The 22,694-nt window shown below is 38.7% G+C and overlaps 1 protein-coding gene across 2 annotated transcripts in view; it reads right to left on the bottom strand.

The window, feature by feature from the left end:
* Nucleotides 1-14,683: 14,683 nt before the first annotated feature.
* FAR1 (fatty acyl-CoA reductase 1) overlaps nucleotides 14,684-22,694 on the bottom strand; it is a 62,671-nt gene continuing 54,660 nt past the window's right edge. For both annotated transcript variants that reach the window (XM_032426897.1, XM_032426898.1), the window contains exons 11-12: nucleotides 17,279-17,406; nucleotides 14,684-15,663 (exon numbers count right to left, since the gene is read on the bottom strand). In XM_032426897.1, coding sequence (XP_032282788.1) covers nucleotides 15,501-15,663; nucleotides 17,279-17,406 — 291 coding nt within the window. In that variant the 3' untranslated portion in view covers nucleotides 14,684-15,500. The remainder of the gene's footprint in view (nucleotides 15,664-17,278; nucleotides 17,407-22,694) is intronic.

Consider the following 22,694-nt stretch of genomic DNA (forward strand, 5'->3'; position numbering starts at 1 on the left):
TGTTTTTTGATGGCTGCATAATATTCCATTGTATATATATACCACATCTTCTTTATCCATTCAGCTGTCGATGGACATCTTGGCTCTTTCCATAGTTTGGCTATTGTGGACATTGCTGCTATAAACATCAGGGTGCACGTACCCCTTCGGATCCCTACATTTGTATCTTTGGGGTAAATACCCAGTAGTGCAATTGCTGGGTCGTAGGGTAGCTCTATTTTCAACTTTTTGAGGAACCTCCATACTGTTTTCCAGAGTGGCTGCACCAGCTTGCATTCCCACCAACAGTGTAGGAGGGTTCCCGGAGAGAGAGAATCTTAAGCAGGCTCCATGCCCAGGGTGGGGCCCAATGCAGGGCTCAGTCTCAAAACCCCGAGATCACGACCGGAGCCAAAATCAAGAGTCAGACGCTTAACCAACGGAGCCACCCAGGTGCGCCATGGGCCGGGTTATTCCTACTGAAAAACTAGAAGGGTGAAGAGGTCAAATCTCTAGAGCACATTAAAGCATAGGGTAGGGTATTAAAGAACTGACACCAGCAAATGCAGCCACATTTTTTCAAGAGTGTTCCCAAAACTACAGCCTGCCAAACCTGACCTTTACTCCCTACTAGAGTCTAGAAGGAACAGGTAAAGAGAATGACCTGTGAATGCTTAGAAAAGAAAGCAGAGACCATAAGGAGTCAATGTGGCTTAAAGACAATCACAACCAATTAATTTCATTTACCTTGCAGAGAGGCTTTATGTCAGGTAACAGTGTACTCAAATTAGAATGGCTTTAAAAGAAAATTTTAGTAAAGCAACTATGTACAAAGATGTGCAGGAAGTAGGAAGACTAAAGGAAGAGTACAGTACCCTGGGCTAGAACAGTGGGGACGTCACCACCCCTGAGCCCGACGGTGAGCGGAAACCTGAAGACAGAGCTACTGTATGCAGAGCCACACCACCTTTGGTGGAGGGATCTGGGCAGCCTGAAGTAATCTTGCATTAAGGGAGTTTGGAAAGTAAATATCGCAACTCATCTTTCTCTTCCCCTCCAATTTCCTGTCTCCGTGAGCCAACTGCAACCGGAAATCCAACTGGAAGGCAAAGGAACTCTTGATACCGTCCAGATAAGTCAGCCTCCTAGAGCACAGAGCAGGTGGAGGGCAGGGTGGGGGAGAAGGGTGGAGAGCATATCTGGAGGGGCAAATAAGAGATATCCAGCCAAGATTAGGAAAATTAAATATACATAACGTATCTGGACTTGAGTGAGGTATTTGACAAAGGTTGTTAGGAATTCCTTAAGGAAGAAATACTGGTCACACCCTCTTCTGTGAGTGGATAGTGGTAGCTGTGGTTTCATCTTCTTGGCATGCTTCTCCATCTCATTTCTGCCAATATTCTCAAAGGAAATTTCCCCCAATCCTTGTGTTTTGGATATGTCAATTTTGCCACACTTTATCTTCCCCTAATCCCCGACTCCCAAGGGCGGGCACCTGAGTCACTCAGACCGGAGTCCTAGTAACATTACTGCCAAAACTAGTGAGAACAATGCTCTCTTGCCTTTGGTTACACTGCTGGAAAGACACAAGTTTGGATCACTGGACATCATTTTCCCTAGCTTGGCAGAAGAAGCTATTTCTAGCAAGAGAGCTTGTGATTTCTCACTCAAAGAAAAGCAGAGGGAAAAATCTAAAAGATGAAAAAATATTGTCTCAGTTTCTGTATTAAACAGTTCGTGAGGTCAATAACTTCTAAATTTCTAACTTATGATCCACTCCACTACTTTTTTCATTTTTGCTGCTTCGAGCTGGATTTATTTTGCATATCACAGAGATCTCTGATTACCTATATTACAGAGCCTTCAACATTAACCTCATAGTTGATAGTGTTACCACCAGTTATCAGAATAATTGTTAATCCAAATAATAAAGTCTAGCATAGTGATCATAGCAACTATTATTTTTTTTAAAGATTTTTTGGGTTTTTCTGAGAGACAGAGTGTGCATGTGCATGGAGGGGCAGAGGCAGAGGGAGAAGCAGAGCCCCCATTGAACAGGGAGCCCGATGCGGGGCTCGGTCCCAGGACCCTGGGATCATGATCTGAGCTGAAGGCAGACGCTTAACTGACTGAGCCACCCAGGGGCCCCAAGCAACTACTATTGTTCAGTGCTCAGTAAATATTCATGGCATGAATGATTGTCACTGAAGTAAGTAAAAGCCTTATTAAAAAGCAGGGCATGAGGGCCCAGCTGAGGCCACCTAGTCTTGCGTCCTCTAGAAATTTCAGTTCCTGCCTGCCATGGCCCCTCATAACGTCTGCCACCACTGCAGAAGCCACAGAAGGAAAAGAAGCTCGTGGTCAGTTTCTTCCCTCTTCTTTACTCCATTGTCTTCCACTATATGAAGCTGCCATTTGGGGGCATCTCCCAGGTCATATGCAGGGATGAGCAGGAGATTTGAGGAAAAGAGCAAGACCCTCCACAGATAAGGTTATAATGTAGCCTCAGGAACCCCTGGTGGCAGGTGCCAAGTTATGGGCTCTTTCTCTCATGGAGTACTTTTATGGATTTCCCAAACCCCTTCTTGTTACACCATCCTGTGCTGTGAGTGACGCAAGCTCTGGCTAACCGCTCACAACTGGCCCCTCAGTCCCTGCTCCTTTGGTGCATTCCATGCAGCATCTCTGTACTGGCATGAACACAAAGCAGCGGCTCCCTTAAGGTGACAAATGTCCCATGGAGAACAAATCCCTTGCCCTGCCATACGTACAACCCACCCTATTCACTCTGCAGCTCTCTCTCCTTGCTGTGATGTCAGGATCAATTCCAGCCAGGTTCACTCTTACATTGCTCCAAGGCGGGCGCCGGATCTGCCACCGGGTGGCAGGGGAAGCCAGGCTGCGTCCCCGCCAGGTCCCTTGAAGTGCCGCCCCACCTGCCCCCTGCCAGGGAAGATGGGAGGCTTTCCCTGAGGACCCCTGCGTGAAGCGCCTTTGGCATCTCCAGCGGGATGCTAGGGACTTCGAGAAGTACACAAAAGCTTCTAAGACGTGGTCCAGCCCTTCTGGAGCTGCAGTGTAAGGAAGGAAATCGACCTCGAAACAGCCATCTGATAGTGGTGATCCCTGCTGGGTAACAGGGAGGGACCACAGCTGTGACCGGGGCCTCAGGGAATTAGGAGGAGCTTCCAGAGATGTGACATTTGAGCTGGGTGTTCCTGAAGGGCTTGGTGGAGAGGTGGGGGTGAGGAGGGACATTCCAAGCAGAGGAACAAGCAAGTGCAAAGAGTGCCTGGTGCACCTGGGGAAGCGGGGAGGCATTTGGAAACGAATGGTACGGGGTGCGGGCTACAGGCATTCAGTGAGTGGAGGCCAGTGAGGTCAGACGCCCACAAATGTGCAAGACAGTCGTGCCCCCTGAAATGGTAGTAGCAGCTCCGTTGAGAAACTGGTCATCGATCGTTGGGGTTGGGAAAGGGAAGCATGAGTAAGAGAGGTGGATGGAAAGATAAAGTAGGGCCAAGGTGTCCCTGCAGGGCTCTGGGAGGGAGCAGCTGTGGTCAGTGCGCTCATACCATGCCTAGTTGTGCTCCCGAGGCTTCCCCCCGTCCCTCCCCTCACCCACAGCCTCTTGCTCAGATTCCCAGTGGGCCTGTCCCTTTGAAACTCCAGACTAAGTATTGACACAAACAGGCACTTAAAACCATTTGCCGAATTGCATTCACTTCCCAGACCTGGATACCAGCTCAGTGAAAGAAAATCTGCATTTCATGTCGCTTGTGTATATTTAGGTTGAGTAAAGGTGGCACCACTGGGTTGTCAGAATCTCTGCTCTGGGCCTGTAGGAAGGTCTTCATCCCAGGAGCAGGCCAGAGCTTGTGCTCCCAGGCTCACCTGTTAATGATTATAAGAGCTAGCTAGCACTAATTAAGTGGCTAACTTTGAGTCAGGCATTGTCCTGGGTACATTATATACCTGATCACATTTCGTCTTCACAGTGACTTATTTTACAGGTGAGAAAACAGACTCAGAGAGGGAAATCAGTTGCCTAAGGTGCTCAAGTGACAGAGCCAGACCTTGAACCTAGATCTGACTCTAAAGGCCTTTGTTCTTTCCCCAACATCCCCCTGTTCCTCTGTCAAGAGAAAATGGAAGGGAGGAAAAGGGACCCAAGACCAGGCAGTTCACAGGCAATGAAGACGGGCATCTTCCTTCAGCAACCTGGCAGGACGCAGTCTGCAGAGGGCTGCAGGGATGGTGCGAGGTTACTAAGCCCACAGCTCTCTTGGCCCTCACTCAATTCAGAATGGGGCCCAGGAGAGCTATGGAATGGAAGCAGGAAGGAGAACAGAGCCTGGGCAGGGAGCAAAAAAGGAACAAGAATAGTCCACTCCTCAGATTTTGGGGGCCAGTGTGGGGAAACTGAAAATATTAACTCAGTGCCCCCAGTCCTCAGTAGCTTGTGTATATAAATGGGGGCCCATAGATTCAACTAACTCACTCAAGAGACTTTAATTCCCTGCAGTGTCCGCCAAATATTTCTTGAAATTCCCAGAGTGTTTGACATATAATCCTGAACCAATCCGTCAGGGAGGGAGGTGAATGGAAATATTCTTGTAAGGTTCTCACATGTTAAGTGGTGTAACAATAATTCAAAGTAGACTGACAAGTGGAGATACTAGAAAGCTGAATTCAGTAGTGTATACAAACAAAAGATAATAAATATACAACTAAATTGGGTTTAATCCTAGAAAAGTCAGGCTGTTTTATCATTTAAAGTGGAATAATGTTGGGCGCCCGGGTGGTTCAGTCGGTTAAGAGTCTGCCTTCAGCCCAGGTCATGATCCCAGGGTCCTGGATTCAATACCCGCATCAGGCTCCCTGCTTCACAGGGAAACTTCTTCTCCCTCTCCCTTTGCCTGCCCCCTCCCCCCGCTTGTGCTCTCTGTCAAATAAATATATAAAATCTTTAAAATAAAAAAAAAATAAAGTGGAATAATGCACTTTATTAATGCTAATAAAAAAAATAATCATAATGCTTTCCTATTCTAGAATTGTGCTTTTCCATCCTGACAAGCTAACTGTGAAACTTTTAACACCAAGCCACTTAGAGATGCAGAAGTTTGGCAAAAGACGGCAGATACATTGCACACATACCATGCTTGCTTTCTGCACCCATGACAGACATCACTAAATGATCATGCAAGGCTTTCTCTTCTGCTGAGCGTCTCAAGTCTCAAATTCTTTCAACACAGGTATCAGTTATCAACTGATTAGCAGAATGGGCTAAGCTAATACCTGTCTGTGATCCCTGGTTTGGACCAGGGGAATGAGAATGTGGAATGGAGTTTTATCAGAACAACTGATCACTTAAGAACATAAGTTAGAAGACTGATCTTACTATTATAAATAACACCAGCAATGATGATGGTGACAATAAATGGTAGCAAAAAATTAGAAAAATTAGCTGCAATCTGGGTTTTTGGATATTTGCGGTTGAAAGCATTCCTGATCCAGACTTGATGCCTACACTGAAAGATGAAAGATGGTGAGAACAGACAAAATTTTGCAGGTAGAAGGATATATCATGATCAAGGCAAGAGAGAGATTAGAATTTTGGTAGAACAGCAAGTGGTTTGGGCATGAGGAACAGGAAGAATGTGAGAGATGTGAAGCTGTCCAGATAGATCATAATGAGCCGTTGAAATTGTGCTATGAAGTATGGATTTGATCCTGGGGGCAGTGTACAAAAGGGGAGTCATATAGGGTTTTACATATAGGGGTGAACATGAACAGATTTGTGATTTAGGAAAATCATTCAGCTGCTGGAAGAGTGCGCTTTAGAGAGGAACCAGACTGGAGGCATTGAAATCAGTGGCAAAGAGCGGCTGCAGAACAGAGAGGAGCGTGGGCCTGCAGGGGCAAAAGAACACCATACACAGGAACCTTCTCTTGGGGGCAAAGTAGGGGTGGGGGGGGTGGACTCCAAAGTGAGGACTGTGAGAATTAGAAACTTAACTCAAATGGAGTAACTAGAAAGTTCTAGCTAAGGGGGAAAAAAGGTAAAAAGGCAACTAGGTTTATTTTCTGTATGTACTGGCTTAAACTGCAATGGAAAAAAAAATGAAGCCAACCCCCCCCCCCAAAAAACCCCAAAATCCTGACAATTAAATGTGGAAACATTGTACATTCTCCTTTGAAAATGAAAAAGGGTGAGAAAGCTCTACGGAATGCCGGGTGAAGCACAGACCCAAATCAAGAGCTAAGAACCTGTGATTAACAATTTCCTTACACACGTACCCTGCAATTTCTAGTTGTGAGACTCTTCCGAAGATTTTCCATTCTGAGGATGGAGGCTCAAATAGGAAGATTATAAACGCACGTATGTGAGGGTGGGGTGATCTCCAGAGCTTGTTTCACGATAGTTTAAGGTGTTTTTTTCTAATTACAGGCCACTGATCTTCCTGTGCCTTCTCGTTTTTCAGTGTGAGGACTACAGAGTTAATGGAACATGAAATACTTTAGGAGCCACGCTATATAATTAGAAAAAACAGACAGTTTTGCATTTCAGGTTTTCTCTCTTAAATACGAGCAAGAGGAGGGAACTCCCAAAATGTTCTTGGCGCACAAATTAGGCCCAGGTCACATGCTCTAAATCTCTCACCCTAGGAGGAAGACAAAGCGCTTGGCAATCGGCAGACTACAAATCACTGGGGTGGAGAAAGAGGGTGAGTTGTCTCAAGGCGTGTGGCTAACAGAAATTCCATGGAACTGGATGATTTGGGAACTGGCCATCTTTAAAGAATCTTGCCCTCGGTGAAATGATTATGGGAATTTTGTCCTTGGATGAGGAAATTTTGAAGGATCCTCCTTCCATCCCAGTGAGCAAGAGCTATTGGTGGGAGAAGAGCCGCAGTGAAGAGGGGTACTCAATAAAAGTGATATTAATATTGCAGGGGGAAAGGGAACTGGTTTCTTAGATTTTTATAAAAAATGTTCAGTCTGTATTTGTTAATGATAAAACAAATGTTGACGGCAACATCAGAAATGGGAAAATCACAGTGTAGAATCTGAGGATGTAAGTTGGGTTGCATTCACAGAATTCATCCTATTATTCTTCCAGTTTTATTCCTGGGATGTTTATGGTGATTTTGAGGGAGTGGTTACTGAACACTTCGTATGTATCAAACACTTTATATTCACTTTATTACTACGCTCCCAGGTAGGTATTTTATAGCTGTGGAAGGTGGGGCAGAAGGGCTACATGACACACTCGCGGCCACACAGCTAGGGGGTGGCAGTCATCATACCTCGGCTCACAGCAAAATTAATGCAATTAATGCTTTTTCCACTATATGACTTTGCTTCTCTGTCTTCATGAAAAAGTTGTAACAGTAGTTTCTACATTTTAGAAGTGACTGTGTATTCCAGTTACCATGGAATTGTATGTCAGAGATGCTGATATGGGAGTATTCATGTACAAAACAATCAGTGTATTTGTACAGAAATGGACGTGGAATCTGCTGAAAAATGCAAAAGAATCACAATTTTGCATGTTTTCTGTTATCTGCCTTTGTCTTATTTTCCTCCAAGGGAGATGGTTTTGTGTGTCTTTTTGAGATGATGCTTATGTCTGCCCTAGTGCCAAGGAGGATCCCTGGATAAAATGCTAAATCCTATCCAGAACCTGAGTACTGACATTCCTTCAAGAAACAGTCCATTTGCTCTGTAATGACCTAGAATTTGATGGTTTGTTAAGCTAACAGAGTATGGATGTACACAGTGTGCTTGCAGGTCAAGTGCATCTGACAACACAGGAGAGGTAGTAGGGTGCTCTTAACATGATAAGTTAAGATAAAACTGAAATTATACAATGAGGGAACTGAGGGTTGAAGACATCAGAGCAGGGCGGGCAGTTCTTACAGCACACTGAGCACACCTCTTATGTCAAAGGAAAACAACTCAAAAGCTGGCCCAGGCCTGTACGATGCATTTGGGCATAGTGGGGAAGAAGGCAGATGATATGGCCAGGCCATTCTACAGTGCTGGCAGACGGTACACACAGGCCACCCTCCCAACAGCCTTAGCTCTACTGAGCTAGTATTCATAAAGCTTACCCAGAGCTTTTCTAATCTAAAGCTCACCATTAGGAATCATCACACACCAGGAATCAACTTGCCCTTCCATCTAGACAACTAGGTTTCTCTGAATAAATATCTTGGTAAAGACAGACTCTGGAGGTAATACAGTCCTCAGAGTTACTACTTTGATTATGAGCTGTTAAAGAGTTTAGAAGACAGTATTTAAGCATGATTTTACAGTAGTGGATAAAGTCTTGCTGAATAAAACACTTGGTAAAATCTGTCAGTTGTGGAGTTTCTAACTTGGGACATTTGCACTGTTTTGTTAGTCTCTCTAGGCTTTATATAAATAATAAACAGTTACTGGTATAAACTTTCACATCATTTTCAGCAGTCTCCTTGATTGCAAAATCTTGTACATGAGCAGGAAGCTGAACAATCCTGTGACTAACAGAAGGAAAGATTAAACTTCACGTTATCAGTTAGTTGAAAGGTTTATTGAGTCATTTCTATGTGCCAGGAAATGTAAAAAATAGGCCCTCTTCTATGGGAGAGCTCACAATCAAATGCAGAAAACAGAGTGAAGAGGTATTTTCAATTTAATGAGGGCAGGTCCTGTTTTCATAAAGCTTAAGGCAACAGAACCCTGATCACTTCAGATTTCCTCAAATAAGACTGTAAAATTAGCAATACTTTGAACTGCCTGCACCACATTACAGTAGTTAAGAGAGGTTCCCATTGCATAGGTGCTAGAACTCAGCTTTAAGAACAGAAATACCTTCTCAGTCGACCAAGAGCTGAAAGGTCTCTGTGGGAGCTGATTCCCTAAACTCACAATTAACCAATGTATAATACAAACACTTTAATGAGAATTACAGTGGGAAACTAAGCTAGCTGGAGGGCTAGGATTACTTGGCTGCACAAAGAGGACATACAATCGTGGATGGCAAGGACATCAGAGAAAGACCGAGTAAGAAACTAAGAAGCGCCAGAAATAAACCTATCTACCAAGTACTAAAAATGTAACAAAGACCTGGACAATTTCAAGGGCTATCACTGCCTAGTAAATTGTCATTCCTTAATTGTAAAACAGAATTCCACCTCAAGATCTGGAGTTAAAAATCCAGAATGAATGGACCTTGACTCTTACTGGAGAAAACACACATTTTTACATTTTTGTTATTTTTTTCAGATTCCATGCACTGTAAAGTCACTTTAAAATAAAAACTGCTTTAACAAAAAAAGAAAACAAAAAGACAAAACAAAAAACTCAGGCTCATTGCAGAAAACTTCAAAAACACAAGAGAATAGGGACAAAAAGCCAAACCAACCATAATTCCACCACACAAAGCTGACTTCTCTGAACACTTCAGCAGCATTATTCCTGCCAGGCCAGACCCTTTTCCATATATTACTGTGTGTTTTGCATGGTGTTTTATATATGATTTTTAGTTTCAAGTGGGACTTTCCAGACCTTGTCCCAGATCCTAGGACAGCACTCTGCCTGGACCTTGCCGGTATCTCACAAAGACGGACTGTTGAGCCCAGCGGTTCCCCACCTTCAGCCCACGCACGCACGGCACGCACGCACGGCACAACCACCTGGGGGCTTGTTAAATCAGATTGCTGGTCCCACTCATTTCTGATTAAGTCTGGGATGGGTTCGGAAAGCTGCATTTCTATTGAGTTCCCAGGAGACGCAGATGCTGCTGGCCTAGAGATCTCACCTGGATAATCACAAATAACTGAAAACCAGAGACCAGTTGTTTAAATTCTGTCGTGGTTTGTATTCTCAAAAATACTTAGTAACACTATATGAGTAGACTTTTTCCCTCTCAAACTGATTTCATTTAGAAATGTAATGGGTCAGGTCAAGTCCAAAATCGTTTGATATTTAATAGGAATTGGGTGTGCTTTGGCCAGGAAAACTGTTTATTTTAGACCAGAGTTATTCCACAACCTATATAGCTAATTCTAACCATGTAAAGGCCCTCAGTTGACCTCCAACTGCCTCGTCTTTCCTTTGTCATCTAACCCCCATAACCCCCAAATATTCCCTCACTGCTCCACACTTCCCAGCCTTTACAAATCTCTTCTCTATACCTGGAATGTACCCTTATCCCAGTATCTCCCAATCAGACTTACAACCACAACTTCAATGTCATGTTTATATGAGCTCTGCCCTGAAATACTAAGCAGTGCTTTTAGCATTTCGTCCTTCTCTTTCTTTATATGTTATATTAAAATTATGTTTACTTTCCTATGTTAAGTCACAAAATCTCTAAAAGTAAGTAATGTGTTATATTCAGGTCTAGACCACTGAGAAGCTTGCAGTGTGGTGAGTGGTATGAACAGATAAACAGATATTTGCAATATAAAACATAGCATGAACCCATAATAAGTTCTGAATATTCCGATGACTAATGGGTTTCAAATGAGAAAGCCAATAAAGACATTTAGTACAACAGCTTGTCAGACAACTTCTCTGAATAGTCCAGAAACATTTGTGTTCCTACAGTGAAAGACAACATAGTGTGGTGGGCATTGTGTAGTGGGGCTTGAGCGCTAGACTACCTGAGTTCAAACCTTGGCTCTGCCACTACCAGTGTAACCTGGGTAAACTGTTACCATCATATGCTTTGGTTACCACACCTATAAAACACAAGTGATAGAGGAACCCTCCTCAAAGCGTTGCTGAAAGGCATAAATGAGTGAATATCTGTAAAATCTTTAGAGTACTGCCTGACATAGCAAGTGCTCAACAAATGTTTACTAGTGTTGTTTCTACAACATGAAAGGTGCAGGGCTGGTTTTCCTTTTAAGAAGCCAAGACCCAAGTTGGGAGAAATGACAAGAACCTGCAAAAGATGCAACAATAAGCAGAAAATTAGGTGTTTAATGTCAAAAACTTAAGTACTGATGAAATATACAATCTCCCAGGATGACTATTTTAAATAAGACCACATTTGGGGCACCTGGGTGGCTCAGTCATTAAGCGTCTGCCTTCGGCTCAGGTCATGATCCCGGCTTCCCGGGATCGAGCCCCGCATCGGGCTCCCTGCTCCGCGGGAGGCCTGCTTCTCCCTCTCCCACTCCCCCTGCTTGTGTTCCCTCTCTCGCTGTGTCTCTCTGTCAAATAAATAAATAAAATCTTAAATAAGACCACATTCAACTGTATGTTTAGGTTCAGATGTTAAAAAAATAAAACCAAAAAAGCGGCTCTAATACTAGAATGAGTCACATGAAAGTTTTAGACCTTTATAGGTCTAAGATGATCAAATATTAGCTTTTTATATGGTTCAACCTAACACTTTCTAGTTATTCCTTGGTCACAAAAATCTCAAGGGTTCTGCACAGATTTACGCATGAGAGACAGAGAGCGAGAATGTGTTAGGTTTTCTGTACAACCAGCAGAAAATAATGGAATTCTCCCTCCAAAGCATTTTTGGAGGACACCTAATTCAACTCCATGAAGCTGTAACATGAAAACGAAGTTAAGCATCTAGTGGAGAATATTAAGGTAAATATTTCAAAGAGAATAACTATGAATATTTGTATATTTTAAATGAATTCAGAAAAATCTTCACGCCACTGCCTCTCTTCTTCTTGTATAAAATTATAGGTAGTGTCTGTGATCTGTGACCCCCCCCCGCAAAAAAAAAAGAAGAAAGAAAGAAAAGAAAAAGACAGTTACAACCTTATTCCCCTGAGTTCAGGCCCACAGTAAAAATACTGAACTCATACTTATCTCTTTACGTTTTTCTATATAAATGTATTTTAGAGCCATCAACTTGCAAAAGGAGCAGGTCAAGCTTAATGTTACTCAAATTTTTCTTTAATAGAGAAAAATCAAAGGAATTATTTAACAATTATGCACAACTATGCTCAATTGACAGATGATTAGCTTAGAAATCTTAAGAGTAACAGAAATGGAAGAGCATACCACCAGAAAAAAAAAAAAAAGATAAATTCACTCTGACTAGAAAATGCTTTAAGATAAAAACATTAATTCAATAAGAAAATAGTTCATATTTCTCTTATCATAGAGACTGTAAGTTTAATTAACTCATTTCTGTATCAAGTTATGCAGCATACCTTCCAGTCTCTAGTTTCTCATGCAAAAGTTTAGAGTTTTTCTCAAAGTAGAGCAAATCAATGCTAATGGTTTCAAGTGAGGGCTCGGAGGCAGCCTGGAAAGCATTCTTGAAGGCCATTTACACTCACCTGAACCTAGCCCAATACCTTCTTTTTTATAGTTAATCTCTATTACTACTGAGTGATTCCCTCATCCTTACTCAACAGATAAATTACTACAAGTGTACCTATAAATTAAAATGGTATCATTCAATGTGGAGGAGAGTAGCTGGAGCCTAAATGAGACCCTGGCATTCTCCTGGTACTGTTTTTAGAAAACAGAAAAACGACCTCATTCCAGACAATACGTAAAAATAATACTTTAATGAAAGGTACTCATCCTGTCCATATGCTTCCCCTAAAATGCTTGTAAGAAACTCAGTTAAATAACATTAGGATACAAGAGGTAATAAGTGTGTACCTAAAAAAATGTAAGTAGTATACGTGAGCCCTGCTTCCTGTAATTCTAACCACATTATCCGACAGGTAGTATTTTCAATATAGTTTTCAGGATAATTATTGTAAAAATACAATAAATACTATAATGGAAATATAGGGATTCATTTATTACTTTTTGGTTTACAAACAAAGGCACCCAATAATGCTTCTATTTACTTCTTATAAAAGATTATCAATTTACATTTAAAACAAAAAGCAAAAAACCCTGAACCAGTTCCTACAGACACACACAAAAAAAGGGGAGAAATAAGATTTTTTTCCTCCCTGCTTCCAAGCTTTATTACCATTTTTATACCATGTTTATACCATTCTTTAGTCAAAGAACGTATTGCCATGCTTCTTTGTTGAGCTTTAAAACGTATTAATGTTGCCAAGTCAAACTGCAATATAGCCACAAATGATGTCACAATTGATAAAAGCATAGAATCAAGAGTGAATAGTGGGGAAAAAACCCAAATGTATTACAATATGGCTTTATCAAATGAATTAAATGAAATACTAAATTTAATTAGGTTATCATGTTAAAAACTGAGTTCATACTGTAGAAAATAAAATCAAACATAACTAAAAACCATGTCTAGCAAATGACACAAACAAAAATGAGTTCCAAAATCTTTGAGTTAAGCTTAAAGTCTAGTTGGTGGGGGATTAACAACCTATATACTCTTCATATTAATTTTAGAACTAAGTTCTAAAATGACATATTAGTTTATTCATTAGTTTCTTCTGACAACAGAATTCTAAACAAACACACAACATTAATGCAGTGGCCTCAGCACCTGTCCCAGCTAGCATTTCTTTACGTTGGATTACAAGAACAATGACATAGGTCAGAAGACATACCCCCCTCTGTACTTCACATGCCTGGCAAAGTTGCACCTGATTCTTCTGCAAGATACAAAGACAATTCATCTGATTCTACGTATATTCGGCAGAAGTAAAAACATCATACAAATGTTAGCCTGTTTTCAACATATTATGGAAATGTATTTGGAGAGATGGAGTACTCGATGTAGAGAGCATCTACAGTTAATCAGTGGGCCACTTTAAATTAAAGGCATCATCATTTATTCCATTTTCAGACACTGTCATGGTCTCTCACACCTTACACAAGGTACGGTCCTAGACCAGAGACTTAGTATCATTTCAAAGAATATATATATATATATATTTATATACATATTTATTTTAAAATAATGTTTAAAAGTTTTACTACAGAAAATCTGGCTTCAACATGGAAGCATTTTTCCTTTTCAAGATTACGCACCTGCATGGAAGAAAGTGGTTTCCTTTACATTTAGTTTTTTTCACAATAACAAAATAAACTTCTTACACATTGCATTTAAATTGACAGAGAAAATTAAGATGCAAAGTTCTATGTAGCTTTTTGTATTGTGAACTGACCTCATTAAACACATTCAAGATATACTGTTGATGATTTAAATATAGTACAACTTGATCAGCTAAATTAGAAGAGTTATGCTGATCAATCTGTTAAACCAAATGTATGTTAAAACAGTAAGGACAGTTAACTACTATTAAGGTTTAAAGGGAATAATAATGTATCATTAAAATATACATTAATTTTCTTGCTATTACTTGTTTCTATAATGCATTTCTTTCTAAAGCTAAAACTACATGCAGAAAAAATAAATGGTACCTTGAAACTCATTCAACAGTTTGCTACTTTATGTGGTATGTAAATAAAGTCCTTTACTTAATTTTATACACGCTATTTTATGCACTATTTTATTTTTCTTGAAGGAATTCAGCTCTCAAGGTCAAAAGTTTAGTATGTGTTTACACACATGTGAGAACATTTTCTTATTATTATGACTACCTGCAAATACATTCTTCCATAATAAAGCACTTTCAGTTTTCATTGGAAAGACTGCACAAGCCTTTTAAAAGTCCTGTTAATAAAATGTATAAAGGGAAGAGAGCACAAATATAGTGACTCCCTCCCCACCTGCACCCCCCTTTGCCAAAGTCTCAAGAAATCCTCCAACTTCAAAACATGAACAAAATTTCACAGGACTAATTTTTATTTGGTCATAGTGTGGACAAGAAAAATGTATTCCTATTCTTTTTGATACTAATAGTCTTATGGAATTCATTCTCATTTTCCTTCAAAAAATACATAGCATATGTTGATATGGATTCTCAAACCTATTTAGATCCAGTAGGGTCTTTAGAATAACATACAGCCTTCTGATTATGGAAGCAACTGATTGCTTATACAAAAATGATGTGCATCAGACCACTAATCAAAGAAAGGAAATTGAGAACATGTCTTTCATATTGGAGACCACTCAATAACTTACAGAATGATGTGAAAATAAGTTTGGCTACAGTTTTAACAAAACTAAAACCCACTTCAACCAATGAAAAAAATCAAACACTGAAGAATGAAATATCTACCAACTTAGCTAAGTATTCCTGTCCAAATAAATGCTTTCCACTGCACTATATATTAGAGTTAGAAATCACTAAATGTTAAGGCATATTTTAATTAATATGTTCCAGAATTGCACAGTTATACTGGTCAGGGTTCCTATTTCCCCACTGCTACCCTCACCCCACCCCTTGTCCCTAGGGATCAAAATGTTAAGTCATGGTTTTGGTGGCTATTGTAGATTTGAGCTGGCATAACCACAGTGTGTTCACTAGATTTTTATAAGCATAAACATTAAAATGTTACATAAAATGTACCATACTTTACTCCACACTCTGATCTAAGATGGTTTAATGTCTTGAAAAAAGGTGAGATGACTTAAGTACATTTTACATTTTGTGCATTTAGACCACCATATGCATAGATGTTCTAATGCTAAATTCTTGTCTTCAGTATCTCATAGTGCTGGATGCTCGGAAGTATGACAGAAACTTGTAACACAGACTAACCACAAAGTACCAGATGTTTCTTGCCATTTGTGATCTTGCAATAAAAATGCGCCAAATCAGGATCACCAGGATAGTATTGAAACCATATCGTATGTTTCTCAACCTGGAAAGCAAATCAAGAGACATATCAGACAATGCTTTCTAGAATAAAATATTGCTGGATGGCAGATGATCGATGCTCAGTTTTCAAATCCATTATTAATTCGAAACCTATTTAAAAATTAACTAGAAGCCCTTAATTTAGAAAGTTAGCAAAAGTCAGACCTGACCATGCAGTCCATCAAACAATGCACAACCTCTATTAACAATGAATACACAAAGGTTTTTTATAACAGTATATTTGGGATGCAAATTTATTCATTCAACAAGTATTACTGAGCATCTTTCTGTGTGACCAGTACTAAGTATATTGTAGGTAAAACAGACATGCCCCTTGTACTTCTGGAGCTTCCTATCTAATCTAAAAAGGTTTGTTCATTATATACATCATCTTCTAGACAAAATAAACATGTTTTAACATCTTTAGCAACTTCTTTAGCAAGTTGTCAGACAAGTGAACTTCTTTAGTTATAGGTGACAGTCGCATGATCAAAAGCCAATTGGACAAATGTTCATCCGTGAATGAAACACGGACTAGTCTATATAGGAGGACCCTCCCATTCTCAAAGAGTAACATTAATGTTATTGTGCTCGTGTTTCAAAACGTTTTTTATAATTTTAATGGTGTTAGAAAAGAACACAAACATTCAGATATGTAACAATGCTACATAAATTCCATTAACTTCAATAGGCAGTCCAAGATAAGACTATAATACACAAACGATATAAAAAAACCAAAGACCTTTGAATTAGGAGTCAAAGATAAGTATTCTAGTTTCCTTTGTCACCTAATACATATGACCTGGGCAAACACAACTTCCCTAACCTTCACTTTCCTCAACTATACAACTAGTTGCCCTGCAAAAGCCTCATACAAGTTGGAGGTATAAGAAGAATGATGTGACGGTCTTAAAAACTGTTATAAAAATTGTATTATAAAAACACTACAAATGAAAGAGGTTACTACTGAAATTAACTGCATCTCTGAATTATGGGATAACAATGATTTTTCCTGTGTTGTCTGGGGTTTTTTAAAACAATGAGTATATATTATGTTTATAATGAGACTAAGGAAATAATTATAACTCTGGTTTTATAAACAAAGAAAAAATTCTATGCTGAATGATGTTATTATTTTATCTCTTTTCCCCTTCCAAAGATGTATTTGACTAGGGCAAAAAACAAACAAACAAACAAACAAAAAACCCTTCAAATATATTACCTCGTTTATTTTTTAAAATTACCTCTAGTTTAAAATACATTTTCATTTTCTAAAATCTTTACTTCTTCAGTAGTAATATAAGAAAAGATAATAGTGGGCGCCTGGGTGGCTCAGTTGGTTAAGAAAAGATAATAGTGATTTTCAAAACTAAATTCCCACCTGAAATTAGGGCTAAGGAACAGAATAAATTGATAGTAAGTTTCAACAATCATAGGCCAAATTAAAACTCCCATAGTTTCAGTCCAAAGGTAAGCACTTTTCCTAAATGCAATATATTACACTAGCAATATCTTTCATTCAATATACCAGCTTACCAAAAAAAACAAAACAAAACAAAATTGTGTGTAATGTTTCATAAAGAAGACAAGATGAAATCAAGCCGATGTAAAAAACTTACTTGTTCAGATGTTTTCTAGCTGCAGGGAGGCCAGACATTTCTTCATTCAATACATATTTCTTAGTTCCCATGCAGTAGTTCTCTATATATTCTGCCCAATGTAACTGCCGTACATCAATATTAAAGGTCTACAGAAACAAAAAATCTATCGGTTACACTCTTGAATAATTTTTTCATAGCTAGTCAAAAATTCACACTTTCTAAAATTGTTTTAAAGATTTACTTATCTATTTTAGAGAGAAACAGACAGAGAGAGAGAACGCACAGGGGGAGGGGCAGAGAGAGAGAACCCAAGTAGACTCCACGCTGAGCACAGAGCCCCGACATAGGGCTTGATCTCAGGACCCATGAGATTATGACCTAGGCTGAAATCAAGAGTCAGAAGCTTAAGCAACTGAGCCACCCAGGTGCTCCCAAAATTCACACTTTTTTAAAGGCTAACTGCACATGACAAGACTATAAAATGTTTATAATGATAACTCTTAAAATCTTCCTGTTATTCACAAAGAAATTCTTATCCCTATTTTATACCTTCCACTAAACACAGAAACATTTCAGAAGATAATCTGAAAACTCATGCCAGCATTTAAAGAGAAGTATATGAAATGTAAGAAGAAAGAAACCTGTACCATTAAAAAAAAAAAGATAAAATTCCATTGTCCAAATAATCTATGTATTCCTCACCACTTTATACATGTACTAGTATATTTATTTCCAGTTTCTATCTACAGTATCTCTTCTTGAACACCTGCATACCACACAGATTACTTTTCCTACAGAACAGTGATGACATCAAGAGAAAGAGTATGGTGTGAAAGCTGGCTTAGGAGTTTAGGGAACAGTAAGGAGGCCATTTGATGAAAAGGATGGACAAATCTAGAAAAGAAAATTTTACAAAAGTGTTGCTTCATGGCAAAATAAGAGGGCTATGCACTGCTCAGTGTTTCTCCATATAGAAACAGATTATTTTTTTGGAGTGATAAACAGATTATTGAGTGTTTACCATCATTTATCTGAAAATACCAAGTTGTAGACCAAAATAGCTACATAAATAAACCATTAAAGTAACATTGCACTAAAATGGAGACTCGACTTCAGATAGGAGATATTATGAGAAGTCATTACATACGTGTAACTGGATCCCCACAGGAAAAGTGAAAGAGTGGAACAGAAACACTATCTGAGAAGATGACAGCTGGAAATTTCCCCAAAATGACAATACATAAGTCAAAGACTCAAAATACACATACACCACATATACACATGTATCTGAGCACATGAGAGTAAAACTGTTGAAAATCAAAGATGAAAATTTCAAAGACAGCAGAAAAAGGTGTTATGGATTAGCTCTAAAGGCACAAGTATTAAACTGACAGAGACTTCTCAAAAGCAATGGAAGCCAAAAAACTATGCGAGGATGTCTTCCAGGGCTCAAAGAAAACTGTTAACATACAATTCTATACCAGTATAAACATCTTTGACAAAGATGTTTCCAGAAGAATAAAAACTGGGATGATGTGACATCAGCAGATGACTCACACCAGAGGAAGTACACTAAAGGGTATTTTTTAAGCAGAATGAACATGATTCCAGATTGAAGTCTGGAGATGGAAGAAGAAATGAAGAGCAATTATGCTGGTAAATCTATGTGAATACTTACTGCACAGACTGCAGTAAGAATAATGATTGTAAGACCTATAATGCACATGCAGAATTAAAATACGTATCAGTCCTTGCGTTATCCAAAAAAGGGCAGAAGTACCAATATTATATTAGCCCTTGATAAAGTAAGGAAGGATGCTGTAATCTCTAGAGTAACCTACCAATACAACTAGTATATTTCTACGTAACTGATACAGATAGGAAAATAGAAAATTGTAAAAAATAACCTCAAAGAAAGCAAAAAAAAAAAAAAAAAGAACTTAAAACAAGTTAGACAAAGAGAAACACTAAGAGTTAGATTTAAATCAAATTTTATCAGAAATTACATTATGGATTAAGTGTTCCAAATAAGGGTCCAAAATTATCAGACTGAAAAAAAACCTATATGCTGCTTAGAAGAGAAATATCTAAAAGATAAGGATACAGAAAAGTTGAAAATACAAGGTCAGAGAAAGATATACCTTCCTATTAACAATGTATGAGAGCTCCCACTGGCCAGTGCCTTACCAAAAGGGTATGCTGGCAAAGTTTGCATCTTTGCAAACTGTTAAGTAGTAATTATCTCAGTCTAGTTTCAATTTACATTTCCATTTTTATGAGTGAGGATGAGTATCTTTTGTTAAGAATCATTTGCATTTATTTTCTGTAGACTCTTCTTCTCTAGCCCATTTTCAATAGGATTATTGGCAATTTTTGCCATTTCTACACAAACTTTTTATGTAATATGAAATGCATATTAACATTACATTGAGATACCACTATACACCCAACAAAGTGGATAAAATTAAAAATTAAAATGAAAAGGCTAACTGTTCGGAGGATGTGGATTAACAGGAACTCTCATGAACTGCCACTTGGAATACAAATTGGTGCAACTACTGTGGAAAACTGTTAAGCATTATCAATTACATTGAACATACAAATACCCTTTGACTTAGCTACTATTCTACTTCTAGGTATAGATCCTATACAAATGTGTGCACATGGTTCAAAAAATTATTCCTAATAGCCAAAAACTGGAAATAACTCAAATATCAACAAAAAAAGGAAAAATACTGTATTAGGATACCATTTGTATAAAGTCAACAATGGGTATAACTACCATTTAGTGTTAGAATCTGAGATAGTTGTTACTTTTGGGAGATAGTGATTGGGAGGGGGCACGAGGGGATCTTCTGGGGATAATAATGTTCTATTTTTTCACCGGGGTGCTCACTTTCTGATAATCCACTGGGCAGCATGTGTTGTGCACTGGGATGGGGAGAGGGAAGATGGAAAGGGAGAAAATAAGGAATCAGCAGAAGCCACAAATCTCCTAACCTGAGATTATCTGCAGGACCCTGGTACCTACACTTTCTGCTTTGAAGGCTGTAGGCAAGGAGGAAGACTGGCTTATAAAGCCTACGGCCCCATAAGTTGGGTCTTTTTTTTTTTTTTTTTTAAGAATTGATTTATTTATTTGACAGAGAGAGAGAGAACACAGTGAGAGAGGGAACACAAGCAGGGGGAGTGGGAGAGGAAGAAGCAGGCTTCCCGCCGAGCAAGAAGCCTGATGTGGGGCTCGATCCCAGGGAGCCGAAGGCAGACGCTTAACAACTGAGCCATCCAGGCGCCCCAGTTAAGGAGTCTTATGGAATATTTCTGCAAAAAGATAAAAATCCCAAGAGCTGTAGCCTCAGAGCAAAGGTGAAAAAAAAAGTAAACCCACCACACACAGAAGTGGGCAGAAAAACTGCACTCTTGATGCCTTTGTCATGCACAACCAGTACAATGGGACTAAATCTGCATTATCTAATATGGTAGCCACCACAAACCACACACATCTTTGGGAACTTGAAAGTGACTGGTCTGAACTGAGATGTGCTGGGGAGTGTAAAATGCACACTGGGTTTGAAAGGCTCAGTATAAAAAAAATTGAAAGTATAATATCCTTTAAATAGTTCTTTAAATTTTAAGTAATTTTTAAATTTTTGTTTAAATTATATATTATTTTGGATATATTAAATAAAACATTAAAATTTTTAAGGAAAGAAGTGGAAAGAGAAAGGAAGCTGCGATTGGGAAGATGAAAAAAAAAATCGCCTTTGAGAAATTGTAAACATGAACCAGCCTACTGAAGGCCCATATTCACCTCAGTTGTGCTAAAAACTTCATCAGGTATTTCAAAGTGGGTCCTGGCCTCTTAATGTCACCTGGCTAGTTAATGCTAACACTCACCAGGCTACTGGCAGAAGGGCAAATCCTTATTGGGAAACTGCAATTTCAACACAGGCTTCAAAATATTCCCACAGAAATCCTCAAGGAACATGAATTTACAGTCAAACAATAAGAAACAAGAAACAAGGTGCCATGAATGAGAGCTAGCTTAAAGGACAGATGAAGTGGCTGATGCTAAGCTGCACAACCTTTAGAAGTCTGAATTAGCAGAAACAGAATTTAAAACAATTATGTCTACCATGTGTCAAGAAAAAAAATTCTAAAGATTATTTAAGAAATGTCTATAAGATTTGAAAAATACACCGAACTTCTAAAAGTGAAAATACCTGAAACCCAAAATTCAGCGGGGTGGCTTAGGCACAGCTGAAAGACTGTCACAGAACTTTAATTATTAGCTCTCAGGCCAGAAACAAAGAGACACAAAATGTGAAATAAAAGTTAAAAGATCTGGAGGTGAGAATGATCTAAAATTCATTAAAATTTCACAAGAAGACAAGAGAATGGTGAAGAGGCCATATGTGAAGAAATAATAATAATCTGACTTCAGATCCAGGAAGCCCACTGTGAAACAGGATAAATTAAAAAAAATATAAATATATACCCAGACACATTCACAGTGAAACTGCACAATACCAAAAAAACTCTGAAAAAGAGACAATAAGAGGTGACCCATAATGCAAGAGCAAATGAGACTGATTTTTTCAACAGCAATAACATAAGCCAAATATTAAAGGAATACAAAAGAGAAAGTTATCTTTAATGTGCCAAAATCATGTTACAGAAACAAGAGTAAAATAAAGACACATCAGACAATCAAACACTGAGAGCTCACTACTAACAGACATCCTACTAAATCATATTCTGGATAGATTTCAAGCTGAAAGAAAATGACCCTAAAGAGAAGATCTAATAGTAAAGACACTGGTAAGTATTGGTTAAATCTAAATAAAACTAACCAAAATCATATCTAATTATAAGATTTAAATAGAGAATTGAAGTAATGTATAAATATGTATATTAGTGGGGTGGTAGTTACAGCTCAAACACTTTAAGGTCCTAAATATCATTAAGGAAGAAGCTATAGAAAATGCTTAATTTAGACTTTGTTAGCTATGCATGTTAAAATATCTAAGGTAACCTCAAAAAAAAAAAAAAACCACACATAAAGAGTTTAAGTTTCAAACTAACAGAGGACGAAATGTGGAATGTTAAGAAATTAAAGAATATATGAGTAAAACAATTTCAGAGAGAAGGTTTTTTTCTCGAAATTCAAAGAAAACAAAGTGAAGGAAAAATGCATAAAGAAGTCCAAGTTTTCTATGAATTTGACTAAAGGGAAAAAAAGAATCAACATTTCAATCATACTTTGAAAGCACCTCTGCTGCTCTCAAATACTTACACTATAAATTTTAAGATAGAGCAATTTTATTTTACCACCAATAATTACGACTGGAAGCTCTAACGAGACACTATAAATAGGTCAAATGTCTTTCTTGTTGCATACTGATTGTGGAAAATATCCAATTATTTCTCAGGT

This window comes from Phoca vitulina, unplaced genomic scaffold (genome assembly GCF_004348235.1).
Source record: "Phoca vitulina isolate PV1807 unplaced genomic scaffold, GSC_HSeal_1.0 scaffold36, whole genome shotgun sequence".
NCBI classification, from domain to species: Eukaryota; Metazoa; Chordata; class Mammalia; order Carnivora; family Phocidae; genus Phoca; species Phoca vitulina.